The sequence below is a fragment of the Erinaceus europaeus genome, chromosome 2, assembly GCF_950295315.1.
Source record: "Erinaceus europaeus chromosome 2, mEriEur2.1, whole genome shotgun sequence".
NCBI lineage: Eukaryota > Metazoa > Chordata > Mammalia > Eulipotyphla > Erinaceidae > Erinaceus > Erinaceus europaeus.
The window spans coordinates 190,329,479-190,347,086 of NC_080163.1; the positions used below are offsets into that span (position 1 = coordinate 190,329,479).

The following is a 17,608-nucleotide window of genomic DNA, read 5'->3' on the forward strand; positions in this document are numbered from 1 at the left end:
GGCTACCTACACGCCTTCTCCCTCCTGTACACCTCCCTGCCTTTGCTCAAACTGTTTCCTGCTCCTCCGAGGTCCACCTCTTAACAGTCACTCCCCAGAAAACCCTTTGCTGATCTTGCCAGAACCCGAAGGAATCTCCCAGGTTCCCCCACCCCTGCATCCCGGTCCGCAGAGGCTGGGTCTGCCCTTCCGATCTGACCCGGGCTCTTGGAGAGCAGCTCCCAGGCCTGACTCAGGTCGGCCTCAACCATCGGCCGCACCAGGCCTGGCCCAGCGCAGGCCTCAGGAGATGTTTTAAATAATTGGTGGATGAGTGTGCTGGTGAGTGAGGGAGTGTGAGTGACCCGACAAGGAAATCAGCGAGTGAGGTCATTAATGAGTGCGGGAAGGGCTAGCTGAACCGATGCCCGAGCAAGGTGGGTAGGCGCGGATGAGAAACAGGTTCAGGGCGGGAAGGATGGAATGGATGACGGATCTGAGATTGGGCATCCCCGGCTCCAACTCAGACAAAGGGACATTCGTCCTGGATAAGCCACCCACCACCCTCCATCTCCAGTTTCCCTGAGCCGCACCGTTCCCAGCCCGAGCTACGTCGAGATACCCGGGAATGGAAAGGGCTTACCCGGCCGCACCCGCAGAACCTGTACCCTCTACTAGCCGACACCAGCCACTGAGGAGCAGGTTCTCTATTGGCCGACAGGCAGGACTGTCGGAGACTAGCGTCTTCGCGAACCTATTGCTCTCTACTTTGGACTCAGATCCCCGCCTGCTAGGAAAATTGCTTTGAGTAGTTCAGAGAACTTGGACTGTCTATTGGCTGACTGGCTGGACTGCGGGCATCTTTGAGGACCTATGGCTGTCTGCCTTGAGCCCTAAGCCCCGCCTACCAAGAAAAATGAGTCCTTGCTGTCCCAGAGAGGTAGGAATCAGGCTGAGTGATTGACGCCACGAGGAGCTAATCAACGGCGTCAGCAACAAGGACAGAAGTGGGCGTGAAGTAGCTGAGGGCGTGGTCAGTTGCAGAAGAAATTTGAAGCCGCTGCTGGCGGCTTGTTCCAGCACCCGACCTTGGTCTGAGGATGGGGATTTGACAATCCAGGATTCTTGATCCTAAGACCGGAAATTTGAGGGAGCAGGGGCATGAGAAGCCCTGGGACCACACAGGCTGAGCCACACTTCCTGAGTCTAGAGCAGGGTTGGTGAACATCCGGATGTCTGCTGATAAAGCCCCAGTAATCATTTGGTCTGGTACTGTCAAGGCAACCACAGGCAAGACATGAAATTCATTAAGTGCTCACTTTTAAATTGATAATTTTATCAGGTTATTTATTTATTTATTTTTCTTATTAGAGCACTACTCATCTCTGGTTTATGGTGGTACCGGGGATTGAACCTGTGACTTTGGAGCCTCAGGCATGAGAGTCTCTTAGCATAACGATTATGCTATCTACCCCTCCCCTTAAGTTGATAATTTTGTAGGACCTGCGATGTTATAAATATCAAAATGGGGGGCAGAAGTAGATAGCATAATGGTTATGCAAACAGACTCATGCCTGAGGCTCCAGAGTCCCAGGTTCAATCCCCTGCACCACCATAAACCAGAGCTGAGCAGTGCTCTGGTAAAAAAAAAATAATAATAGATAAATAAATATCAAAATAGCAGATAAAAAAGATTCCCCTACCCTGTTCAAGAAGTAGGACAGAAGCAGAAGGTTCTGAGCAAGGGAATTCCTGGATCCCAAGAGTCACTGGTCTGCTCTGTGATGACAGGTTTGGGGTTCAGGGTTTTGTGTGACTATTTATGAGATTGGAGGCAGGTCTTGCCCCCAGGCAATAGTTCTGGGTCTGGAAGTGGGACCTGGACGCAAGTTGGGGAAATCTTGTCCTGGATCTGCCCTTTCTCATCCCTAACAGGGAAGCCAAGGGTGGGGCACTGTCATCAAAAGGAACCCAGAATGGAATTCAAATTACCCTAGCAATAGCAAGGAGTTTAATTTCAAGCGCAAATTCTAAGTAGATATGTAGAAAGATACGTACATGAACCCCATATTACCTGCTGATGTGTCAGTTCAAACTAAAAAGTTGAGTAAATGACATGAAAGCCACATAAATTAAAAAAAAAAAAAAAGAACCCAGAAAGGGGAGGAGACTTGGGATTCAAAAGCAGAAATACTACCAGTATTGAGATTTAAACACTGAGCACAATAACAGAGCTCCTGGCACAGAGCTTTGCAGGACTACCTCAGGTCCTCTTCATAATAACTCAAAAAGAGAAGGATTTGGTTTGGTTTGGTGGCACTGAGGTGCAATTTCACTGCTCCTAGATCAACATTTTCACTCTTTCCATTTCAGAGAGAGAGAGAGAGATTCCAGAAAGAGGAAGAGAGACACCATAATAGTGGAGCTTCCTTTAATATGACAAGCTTCATAAGAGGTAAAGTAGTGGGGACAGGGCAGCAGCACAGCGGGTTAAGTGCACATGGCGTGAAGCACAAGGACCAGTGCAAGGATCCTGACTCAAGCCCCTGACTCCTCACCTGCAGGGGGTTTTGCTTCACAAGCAGTGAAGCAGGTCTGCAGGTGTCTATCTTATCTTTCTCTGTCTTCCCCTCCTTTCTCAATTTCTTTCTCTTTTTTTTTTCTTCCTTTTTTTTTTTTTTGCCTTCAGGGTTACTGCTGAGGCTTAGTAAGCCTGCACTACGAATCTACTGCTCCTGGAGGCCATTTTACCCATTTGCTGTTGTTGTTGTTGCCCTTGTTATTATTACTGTTCTTGCTGGATAGGACAGAGAGAAATCAAGAGAGGAGGGGAAGACAGAGGGGGAGAGAAAGATAGATACCTGCAGACCTACTTCACCACTTGTGAAGCAACCCCCCTGAAGGTGGGGAGCCGAGGGCTCGAACCAGGATCCTTAGGTCGGCCCATGCGCTTCACGCCGTGTTCGTTTAACCCACTGTGCTACCGCCTGACCTCCTCAATTTCTCTCTGTCCTATCCAACAACAACAGCATACCAACAATATCAACAAGGGGGTTGGACAGTAGTGCAGCGGGTAAGTGCACATGGTACGAAGCGCAAGAACCGATGTAAGGATCCCGGTTTGAGCCCCCAGCTTCCCACCTGCAGGGGAGTCACTGCACAGGTGGTGAAGCAGGTCTGCAGGTGTCTTGTCTTTTTCTCCCCTCTCTGTCTTCCCCATCTCTCTCTGTTTTTCTCTGTCCTATCCAACAACAATGACATCAGTAACAACAATAATAATAAGCACAACGACGAAAAAACAACAAGGGCAACAAAAGGGAAAAATACAGCCTCCAGGAGCACTGGATTCGTGGTGCAGGCACCGAGCCCCAGCAATAACCCTGGAGGCAAAAAAAAAAAAAAAGTGCAGTAGTGCTGCAGGTAAGCCTCCCTTTCTCTCCCCCCCCAAGTCCCCCTTCCCTCTCTCTTTCTCTATCAAATAAAATTAGATATATAGGGAGTCAGGCGGTAGCGCAGCGGGTTAAGCACAGGTGGCATGAAGCGCAAGGACTGGCGTAAGGATCCGGTTTCAAGCCCCCGGCTCCCCACTAGCAGGAGAGTCGATTCACAAGTGGTGAAGAAGGTCTGCAGGTGTCTATCTTTCTCTCCCTCCTCTGTCTTCCCCTCCTCTCTCCATTTCTCTCTGTCCTATCCAACAACGACGACAACAACAATAATACCTACAGTAAAAAACAAGGGCAACAAAAGGGACTATTTAATTTTTAAATCAGGTATATATATATATATATATATATATATATATATATATATATATATATAATGTATGTATGTATATGTGATAAGAGAGAACAGATATACCAGAGCACTGCACAGCTCAAGCATAAGGTGGTAAGGTCGTACTAGGGAGTGAATTACAGGCATGCAAGTTGGTGTTCTAAGAGGCTGAGCTATCTCTCCAGCCCTGTTATTAATACTGCAATGCCATTTTACAAGTGAGAAAATTGAGGTCCAGTGAGAATCAAGATACCAACAGAGAAGACAGAAAACACAGATGGTGATAAACAAATAAAGACGGCTAGGTCCAGAGAGAGAGGAGAGTCAGAGAAAAAGAAAAAAGAAGAGGAGAAAAACTTTATTATGATGCAAATAGGATAAGACTATGTTCTCTACTTCACAGGGTAGATTTCACTAGGCTGCCCTTTCCCATTTCTACAAATAATACAACTCTAAAATGATATGCTCTTCCCTTTTCTTTCTTTTTTATTAAAAAGTAAAATCCTTTGTTTCCAGAGTTTTATTCATATTTTGGCAATGGTTACTGTGCCTGTGTTTTATTGTTATTTTTAATGAAAATATATTGCTTATTTATATAAAAAAAAAAAAAAGAAAAAAGAAGAGGAGAAAGAGGAAGAGAGGAGGCTGAGAAGTGGGGCTCCTTATGGTGGTGATGGCAGGGGGTGCTGTGCTGGGGGCTAGGAAGAATCAAGGGTGAAACTCTGGAGTGTTTAATTCCTCCCCTGATTTGCAGGTACCAGGCTTGTCCAGCCCTTCTCACTGTGGGCGTCTGGTCTGCTGGGTTGGGGGTCAAAAATAGTGATTAGGAGGGGCCAGGTGTGTCATTATCCCACTAGAGATGATAAGAAAGTGATTCACTTACAGTGTCTTCTTCCCTCCCCTCCCCCGGGCCTGGGAGGGGCTCTCTTTTGATCTGGATAGACCTCATGAAGGCCCAGGCAAGGACTGGGCCCTCTCTATACCCCCATGTGCTCTCCACCACTCAGAACTGTCACCGAGGCCTGTTGTGGACAGAGCTGGGCCACCCCGAAGCAGCCACAGCCTTCCTGGAGGATCTTCATCTCTGCACTAGACCTTGAGCTGGTGTTGGCTGGCCTGAGGTCCTAACACAAAGGGCTCCAGAATGCTCCTGGGCTGGATGGACAGATGTCCATCTGCCTTTTCTAGCCCTTCCCCTATCCCCACCCTGCCATCTCTGTCCACATCCTGTTTCGCAGCCTCTCCTGGGACTCACCTGTCTCCTCCTACCTTCCCTTTCATCCTATTTCTCCCTGGGCCACTGGGTCAGCTTCCCAATTAGGGAGAAACTGAGGCTCACTGAGGAAGGTGTCACCCTCCCAGGTCACCCTGAGGACATGTAGAGGAGTCACTGAGAGTGGAGTTCCCAGGACCCCAAAAACAGCAGCCTAGGAGGTGGTGCATCGGATTAAAGCACTGGACTCAAGGATGAGGTCCTGAGTTCGATCCCCAGCATCACATGTGCAAGAGTGATGTCCTGGTTCTCTCTCATTCTCTCATTAAAAAATAAAAATAGGGAGTCGGGTGGCAGCACGGCAGGTTAAGCGCAGGTGGCGCAAAGCACAAAGACCAGTGTAAGGATCCCAGTTCGAGCCCCCAGCTCCCATCTGCAGGAGAGTCACTTCACAAGTGGTGAAGCAGGTCTGCAGGTGTCTCTCTTTCTCTCCCCCACCCCCCGTCTTCCCCTCCTCTCTTCATTTCTCTCTGTCCTATCCAACAATGACAACATCAATAACTACAACAATAAAACAACAAGGGCAAAAAAAAAAAGGAATAAATAAATAAATATTGGGGAGTCGGGTGGTAGCGCAGGTTCAAGCCCCTGGCTCCCCACCTACAGGGGAATCGCTTCACAGGCAGTGAAGCAGGTCTGCAGGTGTCTTATTTTTCTCTCCCCCTCTTCTCTCCATTTCTCTCTGTCCTATCCAACAACGACAACATCAATAATAATAATAACTACATCAATAAAAACAACAAGGGCAACAAAAAAGGAAATAAATAAATAAATATTTAAAAAATCAAATAGGGAGTCGGGTGGTAGCACAGCGGGTTAAGCACAGGTGGTGCAAAGCGCAAGTACAGGTGTAAGGATCCCGGTCCGAGCCCCCAGCTTCCCACCTGCAGGGGAGGGGCTTCACAGGTGGTGAAGCAAGTCTGCAGGTGTCTATCTTTCTCTCCTCCTGTCTTCCCCTCCTCTCTCCATTTCTCTCTGTCCTATCCAACAACAACAAAGACATCAATAACAACAGTAACTACAACAATAAAACAACAAGGGCAACAAAATGGAATAAATAAATAATAAAATATTTTCAAAAGACATCTGTAAATAAATAAATAAATAATATAAAAATAAATTAAAAATAAGGGGGCCAGGTGGTGGCACACGGGGCTAAGCGCATGGAGTACAAAGTACAAAGTGTCTCCTCTCTCCATTTCTCTCTGTCCTATCGAAAAACTGGCTTCCAAGAGCAGTGGGCTTGTAGTGCTGGCACTGAGTCCCAGCAATAACCCTGGAGGCAAACAAACAAACAAACAAATAAAACAGACCCCCAAATACAGATGCTCTCTAAGCCTGTCAGAAAGGCAAGATCATACCAGACAACTGTGCCCTCCTACCACCTACCTGGTGTGATGTTGCCTTTGTGTCCACACAACTAGAGACTCCCACACAGCACAACAGTCACCTACGAACACAAGTGTAAACAGAAGCACACAGACACAGAATCACGCTCACTGCCAACACGCAGAAACAGCCCATTTCACATGCAGAACAGACACCCCGGTGAGGCAATTCTATGCATACGCCATTACGAGGCCACACATCCACTCCCTGGAAGGACCTCGAGCTTGGTTTCCTTCACTGTCTTTTCCCCAGCAAGCAGAGAAGCACCTATCATCACCACCATAAACAAAACCTTTCCCACATGCCAGGCACAATTCTTTCTTTTTTCTTTCCCAGGGTTATTGTTGGGGCTCAGTGCCTGCACTACAAATCCACTGCTCCTGGAGGCCACTTTTCTCATTTTGTTTCTCTTATTGTTGTTGTCGTCATTGTTGCTGTTGTTATTGCTGTTGGACAGGACAGAGAGAAATTAAGAGAGGAGGGGAAAACAGAGAGGGGGAGAGAAAGACACCTGCAGACCTGCTTCACTGCTTCTAAAGTGACCCCCGCCCCCGGCAGATGGGGAGCCAGGGGTTCCAACCAGGATCCTTACACCAATCCTTGCACTTTGCACCATCTGCACTTAATCCGCTGTGCTACCACGAGGCACACACCATATGCCAGGCATTATTCTAAGCCCTTAACCTGGGTTAGCTCATGAAATCCCCTCAATAGTCCTACTGGCAACGATCCATTTTACAGATGGAAAATCTGAGATCCAGGAACCTTGAGTGATTTGTCCAACCAAGGTTTCACAGCCAGTAAGAAGCCTTCAGGATTTGAACTCAAGTTGCTTGCCAGCCCTGCAGAATTCCTACAACAGAGACACACTGTCCCCACAGCCTCACAGTGGGTGGAATCATGATGCAGACACATGAAGAAGAAAGACCACCCCCAACACACACACCACACCCCGCCACACAGCAGATTGCAGAGAGGAGATGTTATGGCAATGCCTCACACAGATGACAGGCAGCAGCCAGAGAGGCATATGCCACACAAGAGACATGGCACACCCAAATCCAGACAGGATGACGCACCCAGAAGTCCCTGAGTCCCTCCTCAGGGCTGGCTCTTGAGGAAGCACCAGGCTTAGGATGGAACCAGGGCCACCTCACTGGTCCGCTCAGCCTGACCGGTTTCACCATGACCGTGGACAGCACCACCTGCCTTGTGAAACCCACATTGGGCAACTAGACCCAAACCCGGTGCAGATGCCTGGACTCTGGAGAAAGAGGGGGCTAGGAGCCTGGATTTCTGGGTTCTGAGCAAGCTGGGACCCCATTCATACACCTGAAGGGAAGTGAGGGGAGAAGAGTCTTAGATTCTTAAGTCCAAGGCTGAGGATCTGGTTTCCTGGGTTCTGAAAAAAAGAGGTGAGCCAGGGAGTAGCTATTCCTTTTAGTAAATAAACACACAACATGCCCATATCAGTAGGAATTTCAGATAACCCACAATACCTTTTCAGTAGTAGTATCTCTCAAATATTGCATAGGAAACATTTATGCTTTTTTTAAAATCTATTTCTGGCTTACCCTATATTCAAATGTTACTTAACATCTTGTATTTTACTTGAGGGCAGAGGGAGGTGGCACTGCGGCCAGATGCCTGGCTGCTCTGCCCTGGTCCCTCCTCAGCCCTGGGGCTTTCCTCTTCCTGCTTGCCTCCTCCTCCCCTCCCCCCAGGGGGCCACCTCACAGCTTCCCCAGTCCTGATTTCCTCACCCCCTCTTCCATGGAGTGTTGCTGTAGCTAATTTTGGGGGGCCCTGGGCTGTGTCAGAGTGGGGAGACCTGAGGGCAACTCTGGCTATCATCCTGGAAGGTCTAGGGTCCCTGGTGCTGAGTCACCCACAGTCAGGGGTACTGAGGGATGGGCCTCTGCAAGAGAGATGTTGAGACAAGAGACACCAGGACAAGGAAGGAGACAGAGCTTGGGAGGAGACTCAGACATGGGGAGACAGAGATCCAGAGGAACTCCTAAAAAGATATATAGAGGTGAGGAGAGAGGAGAGAAATTCTGAACTGGAGAGACAAGGATGCAGAGATGGGGAGACAGGGACATGGAGACAGACATGTAGTGATATGACCCAGACACTCGGGCCCCTGGACCAAAGGATATTCCAGCTCAGGAGGTGCCACTGGTCAGTCTGGGGACAGGGACAGCCAGCCACTAGGTAGTTCCAGGTACTTCCGGAAGACCAAGGTGTGGGTCCTGGGTGTGTTGGATCAGGAGGTGGGGAGAAAGCTGGGATCTGAGGCCAGCAAGACAATCCACCCGCCATCACCCCATCCCATACCCAATGGTGTGACACCACCACCTTCTCTGCAGGTGACACCCCAATTTTCCGGTGCCTCCTACATTTTTGAGGCGACACCCGTGCTTGGAACCCCACCTGGCTCTAACTGAGTCACTTCCAATCCCGCCAGGCCTGTTGGGGGGGGAGGGCAACTCGTGACTCAGGCCCCCAGCTCTTTCTCCTGCAGGAATCCCACCCCCATACAACATTCAGGGATGCAGCCCCCCTCCCTCAGACCAGGAACCTGGCCCTCTCTTCCTCTATCGGAAGCCAGTCATGAGCCCCCAGGAACCCTGAACCACATCCCTTGCCCCAAGAACCACAGTTTCTTCATCCCCAGCCTCCTTCCTTCCCAGCAAGCTGTGTTTATTGACTTTGATTCCCGCATGAGTCACCCTAAAACACAGTACCCCCTCCCCAAGTGCCTTGTGGTTCTGAAAGGGAGGATAAAGGCCCTCCCCCAGGAAAGTGGGGGCCACATTGAGGATGACAGGAGCCCCCAACACCCACACACACTACACTCTCTCACACCCTGGCCCTTCCTCTTCTCCCTTCTGTCTTCTTCTTCTAGCGTTTGCCACCTTCTGTCTAAACCTCACCTACACCTACTGTCCCTCTTTTGCCTCTTCTCTGAGTTCCATCTTGTTCATTCTTTCTTAGATACATTGCTTTGATGAGAAAGACAGATGAAAGCACAGCTCCTTCACATATCCTGCTGCAGTTCAAGCCCAGGACCTCACCTTGCAAGGCATGCACTCTGCCACTGAGATATCTGGCATCATTTATATGACTTAGCGAGTGTGTGGGGAGTGGGGGGTGCAGAGAGAAGAGAAGACACCTCGGAGAACCACTCAGCTCTGGCATATTTGGTGTTAGGAATCAAACCCTGGGCCTCATACAAGCAAGTTCTGTGCCACCTCCCCAGCCCCTAACTTTCTCCCTATCTTGTTAATTCTCCCAGAGCTTTGTGCCTCTCTCTCCACATATATATGGGTTGGGGGCGGGGGGGGGGGGGAGCCTCTCCCTATCTCTGTGTCTCCACCTGGGGGAAGTGTTAATCTCTGGAATGCCCCCCCCCAGAGACAAGGGGCATGAAGAGGGGAAGGGGGAAGGGATGCTGGTGGAAATGGAAGTCCCAGTGGTGAAAAAGAGGGTCAGCCAGACAGGCTGGGCTCCCTGGGCACCTCTGTCAGAGCCCCGCCTAATGCCGTGTGACCCGCCCCAATATAAGCAGCTCCTGGTCCTGAGAACTCAGTGCCTGCATCGTCCACACCTCTGTCTCACCAGCACCACCAGAGTCCTGCAGGTAGGAGCACTCCCTCACAGCCGGACTCAGCCCTCTGTTCCTGGTGGTCCCTCCTCCACTCCTCTCTGCCTCCTGCTTTGCTCTCCTGGGCTTTCTCCTCATTCCCTGCTCTCCCACTACCTCCCCCCCCACCTCCTCCCTACACACACCTGACTGGTGATGGGTGTTTGGAAGTCCTGGGGCCTCTGCTGAATGTTACTCTCTTCTCTCACTCTCCAGCCTTGGTGTTTTGTCTGTGAAATGGGTTTGCAAAGAAAGTTTGGGTACTGGGCAGCACTCAGCCTGGCTGTGGTGCTGGATTTTGATCTCTTCCTCCCCTTGTCTCTGACTGGTCTCCCTCCAGCTCTGACTCTGGTACCAGAAGGGTCCTCTGGGGTCTGTCGGGCAGTGGTACAGAGAGGAATGAGTGTCTCGCCCCCACCTCCTACTCCCCGAGCTCCGAGCTAGCAGGCTGACTTGGCCTCTCTCTCCCCAGCTCCGTGTCCCCTGACAATCCAGCCCCCCTGCCCCTGCCCCTTGCTACCCCCTCCCAGTATCCAGCGTCCCTTGGACAGATTCCTCTGTGGTTGCCTGCTGCCACCTCCAGGGCCATCAGCCCCCACGACACCTCCTCCTCCTCCTTCCCGGGGCCAGCAAAATGCAGTTTGAGATGCACGACAAGACCGTGAAAGGCAAAGGTGGGACCCCGGGATGAACCAGCCACCCAACCCTCTGCTCCCTGGGCACCCCGACATGGAAGACAGATGACTCCTGCCTGCCTGCACCCCAGAGGCCCAGAACCCAACGCCCTAGGCCCAGATGTGGAGGAGGCAGCAGCATTTCTCCGCCCCCCCCCAGGTCCCCTACCCAACCAGAGTGCAGAAGCCCACCCCCACCGCCACCCCACTCAACCAGATGTGTAGGAGACAGGGCAGGCTGGGGCACCACTGCACAGAGGTGGCAGAAGGGAGTGGGAGGGGGGAGTGCAGTGATGTCCCTCAGTGGGCAGCCTGGAGGCCCTGCCCAAACTGCCCGGCAGAAGGGGGGGTGGCACAAATGTAGGGGGCCGGGAGGCTGCCGGCTGACCCCTGTCCCTCACGTCCACAGCCATGTCCTACCCAGTGACCAGTCAGCCTCAGTGTGCCAGTAGCTGCTACCAGACCCAGCTCAGTGACTGGCACACCGGCCTCACGGATTGCTGCAATGACATGCCCGTCTGTGAGTGCCTACCAGGAGGTGGGGGGGGTCCCTTCTCTCTCACCCTATTGCTGGACCACCAGCACTCCCTGACCTCCGCACTTTCCACACTCTACCTCCTCCTCCCTCCCCGCTGCACTCTCCCCCCACCCCCACCTTTCCTCACTGTGATTCTACCCTCCATCTTCCTTCTGCTTCAAACTGCATGTCCCAAACTCTGTAACAACCCACAGTGGCAGGGGAGGTGGTTCTCCTCAGAGCTGAGAGCACAGGACTGCCTTTACCTGGGTTCCATGCACTGTACTGCCTCTGCCAGTACAGAATGGTGCTCTGGTGCCTGTCTCTCTCTCTCTCTCTCATGAAATAAAATGAAGGTGGGTGTGCCAGGCAGTGGCACTCCAGGTTGAGTGCACACTGCACACATTACAATGCACAAGGACCCAAGTTCAAGCCTCCAAACCCCATTTGCACAGGGTAAGCTGCAGGTGTCTCTCTTTCTTTTCCTTTTTCCTCCAGGGTTATTACTGAGGCTGGGTGCCTTGCACAAAGACTCCACTGTGGAGACAGCCATTTTTACCTTTTTTATTATTATTTTTATTTGACAGGACAGAGAGAAATTGAGAGGGACGGGGAGACAGATAAAGAGAGACCTGCAGACCTGCTTCACTACTTGTGAAGTGTCCCCCCTGCAGGTGGGGAGCAGGGGCTCACCTGGGTCCCTGCACGTGGTAATATGCGTACTCAACTGGATGTGCCACCACCCGGCTCCCTCTTTTTCTATCTCCTCTTTCCCTCTGTCTCTATCCAATACAAATTTTTCTTAAACATAAATAAGAAATCAGACAGTGGGTCACCAGGTTGAATGCACGTTACCATGTGCAAGGACCTGGGTTCGAACTCCCGGTCCTCACCTGCACAGGACACTTCATGAATAGTGAAGCAGGTCTGCAGGTGTCTTTTTTCTCTTCCTCTCCCTTCTCAATTTCTCTATTAAAGTGGCGGCTTTCCCTTCCCTTTCAATTTCTTTCTGTCCTAATAAAATGAGAAAAAAATAAAGGGGCAGATAGGGCACCTGCCTTGCCACTCCCACGACCCAGATTCCAGTGTCCAGTACACCACATGGGAGCACTTCTGCACTAGGGGAAGCTTCGCTGCTGTGGTCTCTCTATTCGTCTATCTGAAGCCCCTGCAGTGACCAATAAATAAATAGATACAATGAAGTCCCCCTTTCCAGCACCCTCTAATTCCCTCGGGGACCCTCAGCTGCACCTCCCCCTGACACTGGTCCCCCCCCACGACCCCGTCCCTCAGGTCTGTGTGGCACCTTCGCCCCACTCTGCCTCGCCTGCCGCATCTCCGACGACTTTGGCGAGTGTTGCTGTGCACCCTACCTGCCTGGCGGCCTGCACTCGCTGCGCACCGGCATGCGGGAGCGCTACCGCATCCAGGTGAGCACCCTAGGGCGCTGGGGGCTGGCGGGGGCCAGGGCGGAGGCTCCCGGCCCCTGGGGCTCATCACTACTCTCCCTTCCACCCTCCAGGGCTCCGTGGGCCATGACTGGGCGGCTCTCACCTTCTGTCTGCCCTGCGCCCTCTGCCAGATGGCGCGGGAACTGAAGATCCGAGAGTGAAGCCGGCCCCCACCTCTCCCCTCCACCCTCTCCTTCCCCTCCCGCCTCCTCTAGCCCTGCCTTTCCATCCTACCAGCCTCCAGAAATACACCCACAATAAAAAGGAAAAAAAAAAAAAAAACCTGAAAACCAGCTCTGCCTCCATGGTTTTCGTGCCAGGGAAGGAATCTGGGCGGAGGCTTGGTGAGGGCGGTGGGGCCAGAGGACTATGCCTTGACTGGAAGGAGGCCTCTGGAAGCTTTTGTGACACTGGTGACACTGAGTGACAGATAAGCGGGCTCCTGACAAGGGAAGCTCTGCTGGATCCCGAAAAATCCGCAGAACCTGAAAAACCTTGGCAGAGGCCAGGTGCTATGGCATAATTCATAACCATGGCTTTTGCCAGACTGGCAGCCTAAGCAAGGAAAGCTTAGCAAAAAGGTCACAGTTCCCATTACATGAGCAAAGCCTCCATGGTGCCAGAAAGAAGTTATCAAGAAGGGAGCCGGGCTGTAGCGCAGCGGGTTAAACGCAGGTGGCGCAAAGCACAAGGACCGGCATAAGGATCCCGGTTCGAACCCCGGGCTCCCCACCTGCAGGGGAGTCGCTTCACAGGTGGTGAAGCAGGTCTGCAGGTGTCTGTCTTTCTCTCCTCCTCTCTGTCTTCCCCTCCTCTCTCCATTTCTCTCTGTCCTATCCAACAACGACAACAACAATAATAACTACAACAATAAAAAAAAACAAGGGCAACAAAAGGGAATAAATTTAAAAAAAAAAAAAGAAGAAGTCATCAAGACAATGAGACAATGAGTTAAAGAGTTTAGATAAAAGAATTTCCCCAGGCTGTGGACCATCTCCAATAAAGAGTTTGATTGAGGGGGCTGGGCGGTAGCACAGCAGGTTAAGTGCACATGGCACAAAGCACAAAGACCAGCATAAGGATCCGGGTTCTAGCCCCTGGCTCCCTACCTGCAGGGGTGTCACTTCACAAGTGGTGAAGCAGGTTTGCAGGTGTCTACTCCTCTCTTTCTGTCTTCTCTCTCGATTTCTCTCTGTCCTGTCCAACAACAACAGTTATAACAACAATAACAACAACAACAAGGGCAACAAAATGGGAAGAATAGCTTCCAGGAGCAATGGATTCACAGTGCTGGCACCGAGCTCCAGCGATAACCCAGGAGACAAAAACAAAAACAACCCAGTCAGGGGCTGGGCAGTGCCACACAGCTGCTGAGCACATGTTACCATGCACAAGGACTGGGGTTCAAGCCCATGGTCCCCACCTACAAGGCAGAAGAAGCTTCACAAGTGGTGTTGTACTTCAGGTCTCTCTCTCTCTCCCTTTCAATTTATCTGTTCCTATCAAAAAGGGGGGAAAAAAGGCCACCAGGAGCAGTGCATTTGCTGTGTAAGCACCAAACCCCAGCAAGAAACCTTGGTGGGGGGGAGAAATAAACTATGTCTGTATACATAAGCTAAGGTAAGAAGCAGTAGTTTTCTTGAAAAACCTTAGAAGAATGGAGACCTGAAAATTAGTGGCATAAAAACCGACCCTTCCCAGCACCCAGTTGGTGGTCCTCGTGCTCTTCATCACCATGCCCATACCACTACACTACCCTCCCCTACTCTAATAAATTTCAGCATTTTTCTGTAGTTTTATCTGGGATCTGTGGACTTATGCTCTGGGGTCCTTCTATGTGCTTGACTGTCACTGCTGGCCACAAACAACTTTACCTCCAGGTACTCAACAACAACTTCTCCTTCTCCTCCTTCTTAACACCATAGCACTGCTCAGCTCTGGCTTGTAGTACGGGGGGGGGGGGGGGGGGGGGGGGGATTGAACCTGGGACTGCAGAGCCTCAGGCATGAGAGTCTCTTTGCATAACCATTATGCTATCTCCCCCACCCTGGGTACTCAACTTTTTTTTGCCTCCAGGGTTATTGCTGGGGCTCAGTGCCTGCACTACAAATCCACTGCTCCTGGAGGCCACTGCTGTTGTTGGGTAGGACACAGAGAAATGGAGAGAGACAGAGAGGGAGAGAGATAGACACCTGCAGACCTGTATCAATGCCTGTGAAGGGACCCACCCTTCAGGTGGGGAGCTGGGGGCTCGAACTGGGATCCTTACGCCCGTCCTCGAGCTGTGCTACTGCCCGGCTCCCACTACTTAACTTTTTTTTATTTATTTGTTTGTTTGTTTATTTATTCCCTTTTGTTGCCCTGTTGTTTTATTGCTGTAGTTATTGTTGTTGTCGTTGTTGGATAGGACAGAGAGAAATGGAGAGAGGAAGGGAAGACAGAGAGAGGGAGAGAAAGATAAGACACCTGCAGACCTGCTTCACTGCCTGTGAAGCGACACCCCCGCAGGTGGGGAGCCAGGTACTAAACTTCTAAGGGTAAAAACAAGGTGCGCTCCCAGCTCATTCAGTGCCTGTGCTCCCTTGGTCTACACATAATTCTAACAGAGAAGCATGCCAGCTTTAAGGTGCTCTGCAGCTCTAAGGAATCCTAGAAGAGCATCCAGTTCAATGCACGCTCTCTTGCAAAAGCAGCCTACGGATAAGAACATTAGCTGGGCTCTTGACACTTACTGGCTGTGTGATCGTGGTGAATGGATAAACTATGCTGAGCCTGTTGCCTCCTCTGAGGACAATCTCTAACATGATTTTTTAAATATTACTTATTTGCCTCTAATATGGCTATTGCTGGGGCTCGGTGTCTACACTACAAATCCACTGCTGCCGAAGGCCATATTTTTTTCCACTGTTGTTGCTGTTGTTATTGCTGCTGTTGTTGTATAGGACAGAGTGAAATTGAGAGGAGGGGAAGACAGAGGGGGAGTGAAGATAGACACCTGCAGACCTGCTTCACCACTTGCAAAGTGACACCCGTGCAGGTGGAGAGCTAGAAGCTTGAACTAGGATCCTTGAGCAGGTCCTTGTGCTTTTTACTATGTGTGCTGAACCTGGTGCGCTGCTGTCCAGCCCCCATATTTTTTGAGAGAGAGCGAATGCAGAGCTAGAGAGACACCAGAGCAGAGATCAGCTCTGGTTTATGGTGGTGCTGGGGACTGAACCTGGAACCTCAGAGGCTATCCAGAATCTCAGTTCTCCAGATGCCACTGCCCCCACCTAGTTCCAACCACACTCCTCTCCAGCTTAAACTGGTGCAGTGGCCTCTCGGCCCTGCTCCTGCCCCTTTAGTCTCCTCCCCAGTGAGGAGCTCTGAGAGCATGTAGGGTCTCATCACACCCCTCAGGGCTCCAGTAGTGTCAAAGCCAGTGATAACCTAGCTCCTGGTGGCCTTTTCTTTTTTCTTTATTTGATAAGACAAAGAGAAACTGAGGGGAGGGGGAGATAGGGAGAAACAGACACCTGCAGCACTGCTTCACCACTAGTGAAGCTTCCCCTCTGCAGGTAGGGAGTGGACGATCGGACGCTAGAAGCAGGTCCTTGTGCACTGTAACGTGTCCACTCAAGCAGCCCCTTATTATTATTATTTAATCTTACAAAGAGAGATCACAGCACCACTCCACCACCCACGACGCTCTTCTGGCATAGCCCATGGCACTAGAGCTCAAATTAAGGGCCTCACACCTATCAGGGCATGTGCTGTATCAAATGAGCTACCTCGAGGAGTTTTGAAGTCAAGCCACCTAGTGCCTTCCTGGTCATGCCTGTGAACTCGGCACACCAGAAGTGTCATGTCCCACCGAGGCTCTGGTGGGAAACCTGCCTGCTTTATCCTAAGCAGAAATTGCCAATTGAGGCCCCTGCCCCTTCCTTGGGAGATGGGGGGAGTCTGCTGCTCAGGTCTTATCCCTGACCAGGGCTCAAAAGGCAGCTGAGTGACATCTGTGAGCTTTTGTGTCCTCAACTGCAGACAAGGGGTGCCAGGTAGCTGCCTCATTGGCGGCTATAAAGATGAGGGAAACCACAGTAGTAACAGGTCCAGGCAGGATGAAATGAAACCACAGCAGGAGTACGCTGAGCCACACGCGACCTCACACACACAGTGCTCAGTGAACACAGCTCGAAGGCATGTCTGGTACTGTCTGCTCAAAGAGGCAAAGGGGAATTCTTGAAAAGCCTTCAGCTGCCTAGAAAGCCTGGAAATACCATGCCTGAGACCCACACAGCCCCTAGGGCCAACTCATCACCTCTCTTTGGCTAATCATAGATGTAGTAGCCAACTTAGGGGTTAGGTTGACAGAACGGTACAATGCTCCCAATGAGACTTCCCAGGTGAGACTCCCCTGCTCCCACCTGCCCTCATGTCAGAGCCAAACAATCCAGAAGGCTGAAAGTAAATAGGTGATAGATCAGGACAGCTGGGGACGTAGCTCAACATGTTAGAGCACAAGGCTTGCTTGTCTGAGGTGCTAGATTGGACAGTCTCTGCCCCCACTGTAAACCGGAGTTGAGCAATGTACTGGTCCCTCTCAAAACAAACTTAGGAACCAGGAGGTAGCTCACACAGTAGGACTCGTATTTTGTTGGATCCTTGTTCAAGGACCTGGGTGCAAGGTCACATAGGATGCTTCACATTCACTAGTCCAGTGCTATCAGTGTCTCTCACCCTCTAGCTAGAGAAAGAGAGATATGGAAACTGCTAGAAGTAATGGAATCCCACAGGTACAAAGTCCCAGCAAAACCCCTAGCTGGGGTGGAGGGTAGATAGCATAATGGTTATGCAAAGAGACTCTCATGCCTGAGGCTCCAGAGTCCCAGGTTTAATCCCCCGTATCACCATAAGCCAGAGCTC

The 17,608-nt window shown here is 51.0% G+C and overlaps 2 protein-coding genes across 3 annotated transcripts in view; one reads left to right on the top strand and one right to left on the bottom strand.

Moving 5' to 3' along the window:
- LOC103122355 (CD177 antigen) overlaps positions 1–781 on the bottom strand; it is a 167,288-nt gene extending 166,507 nt beyond the window's left edge. Inside the window, exon 1 of the mRNA XM_060186027.1 lies at positions 623–781. The gene's annotated coding sequence lies outside the window, so the exon portion shown is untranslated. The remainder of the gene's footprint in view (positions 1–622) is intronic.
- Positions 782–9,922: 9,141 nt separating this feature from the next.
- CNFN (cornifelin) lies at positions 9,923–12,996 on the top strand. 2 transcript variants are annotated; one of them, XM_060186031.1, is made up of 4 exons: positions 9,923–10,058; positions 11,145–11,255; positions 12,546–12,682; positions 12,775–12,996. In XM_060186031.1, the coding sequence occupies exons 2-4, from the start codon at positions 11,147–11,149 to the stop codon at positions 12,862–12,864; spliced, it is 336 nt and encodes a 111-aa protein (XP_060042014.1). In that variant the 5' UTR covers positions 9,923–10,058; positions 11,145–11,146; the 3' UTR covers positions 12,865–12,996. The 2 variants fall into 2 exon arrangements, with proteins under 2 accessions (XP_060042014.1, XP_007533000.1); XM_007532938.2 differs by lacking the exon at positions 9,923–10,058 and adding an exon at positions 10,558–10,735.
- The last annotated feature ends 4,612 nt before the right edge of the window (positions 12,997–17,608 follow it).

Bases quoted from the DNA above. Each gene is read 5' to 3' on its own strand.
- CNFN (XM_007532938.2), top strand. From the start codon at position 10,696: ATGCAGTTTGAGATGCACGACAAGACCGTGAAAGGCAAAG. The intron at 10,736-11,144 runs GTGGGACCCCGG...TCACGTCCACAG, and splicing joins CAAGACCGTGAAAGGCAAAG to CCATGTCCTACCCAGTGACC. The intron at 11,256-12,545 runs GTGAGTGCCTAC...CCCGTCCCTCAG, and splicing joins CTGCAATGACATGCCCGTCT to GTCTGTGTGGCACCTTCGCC.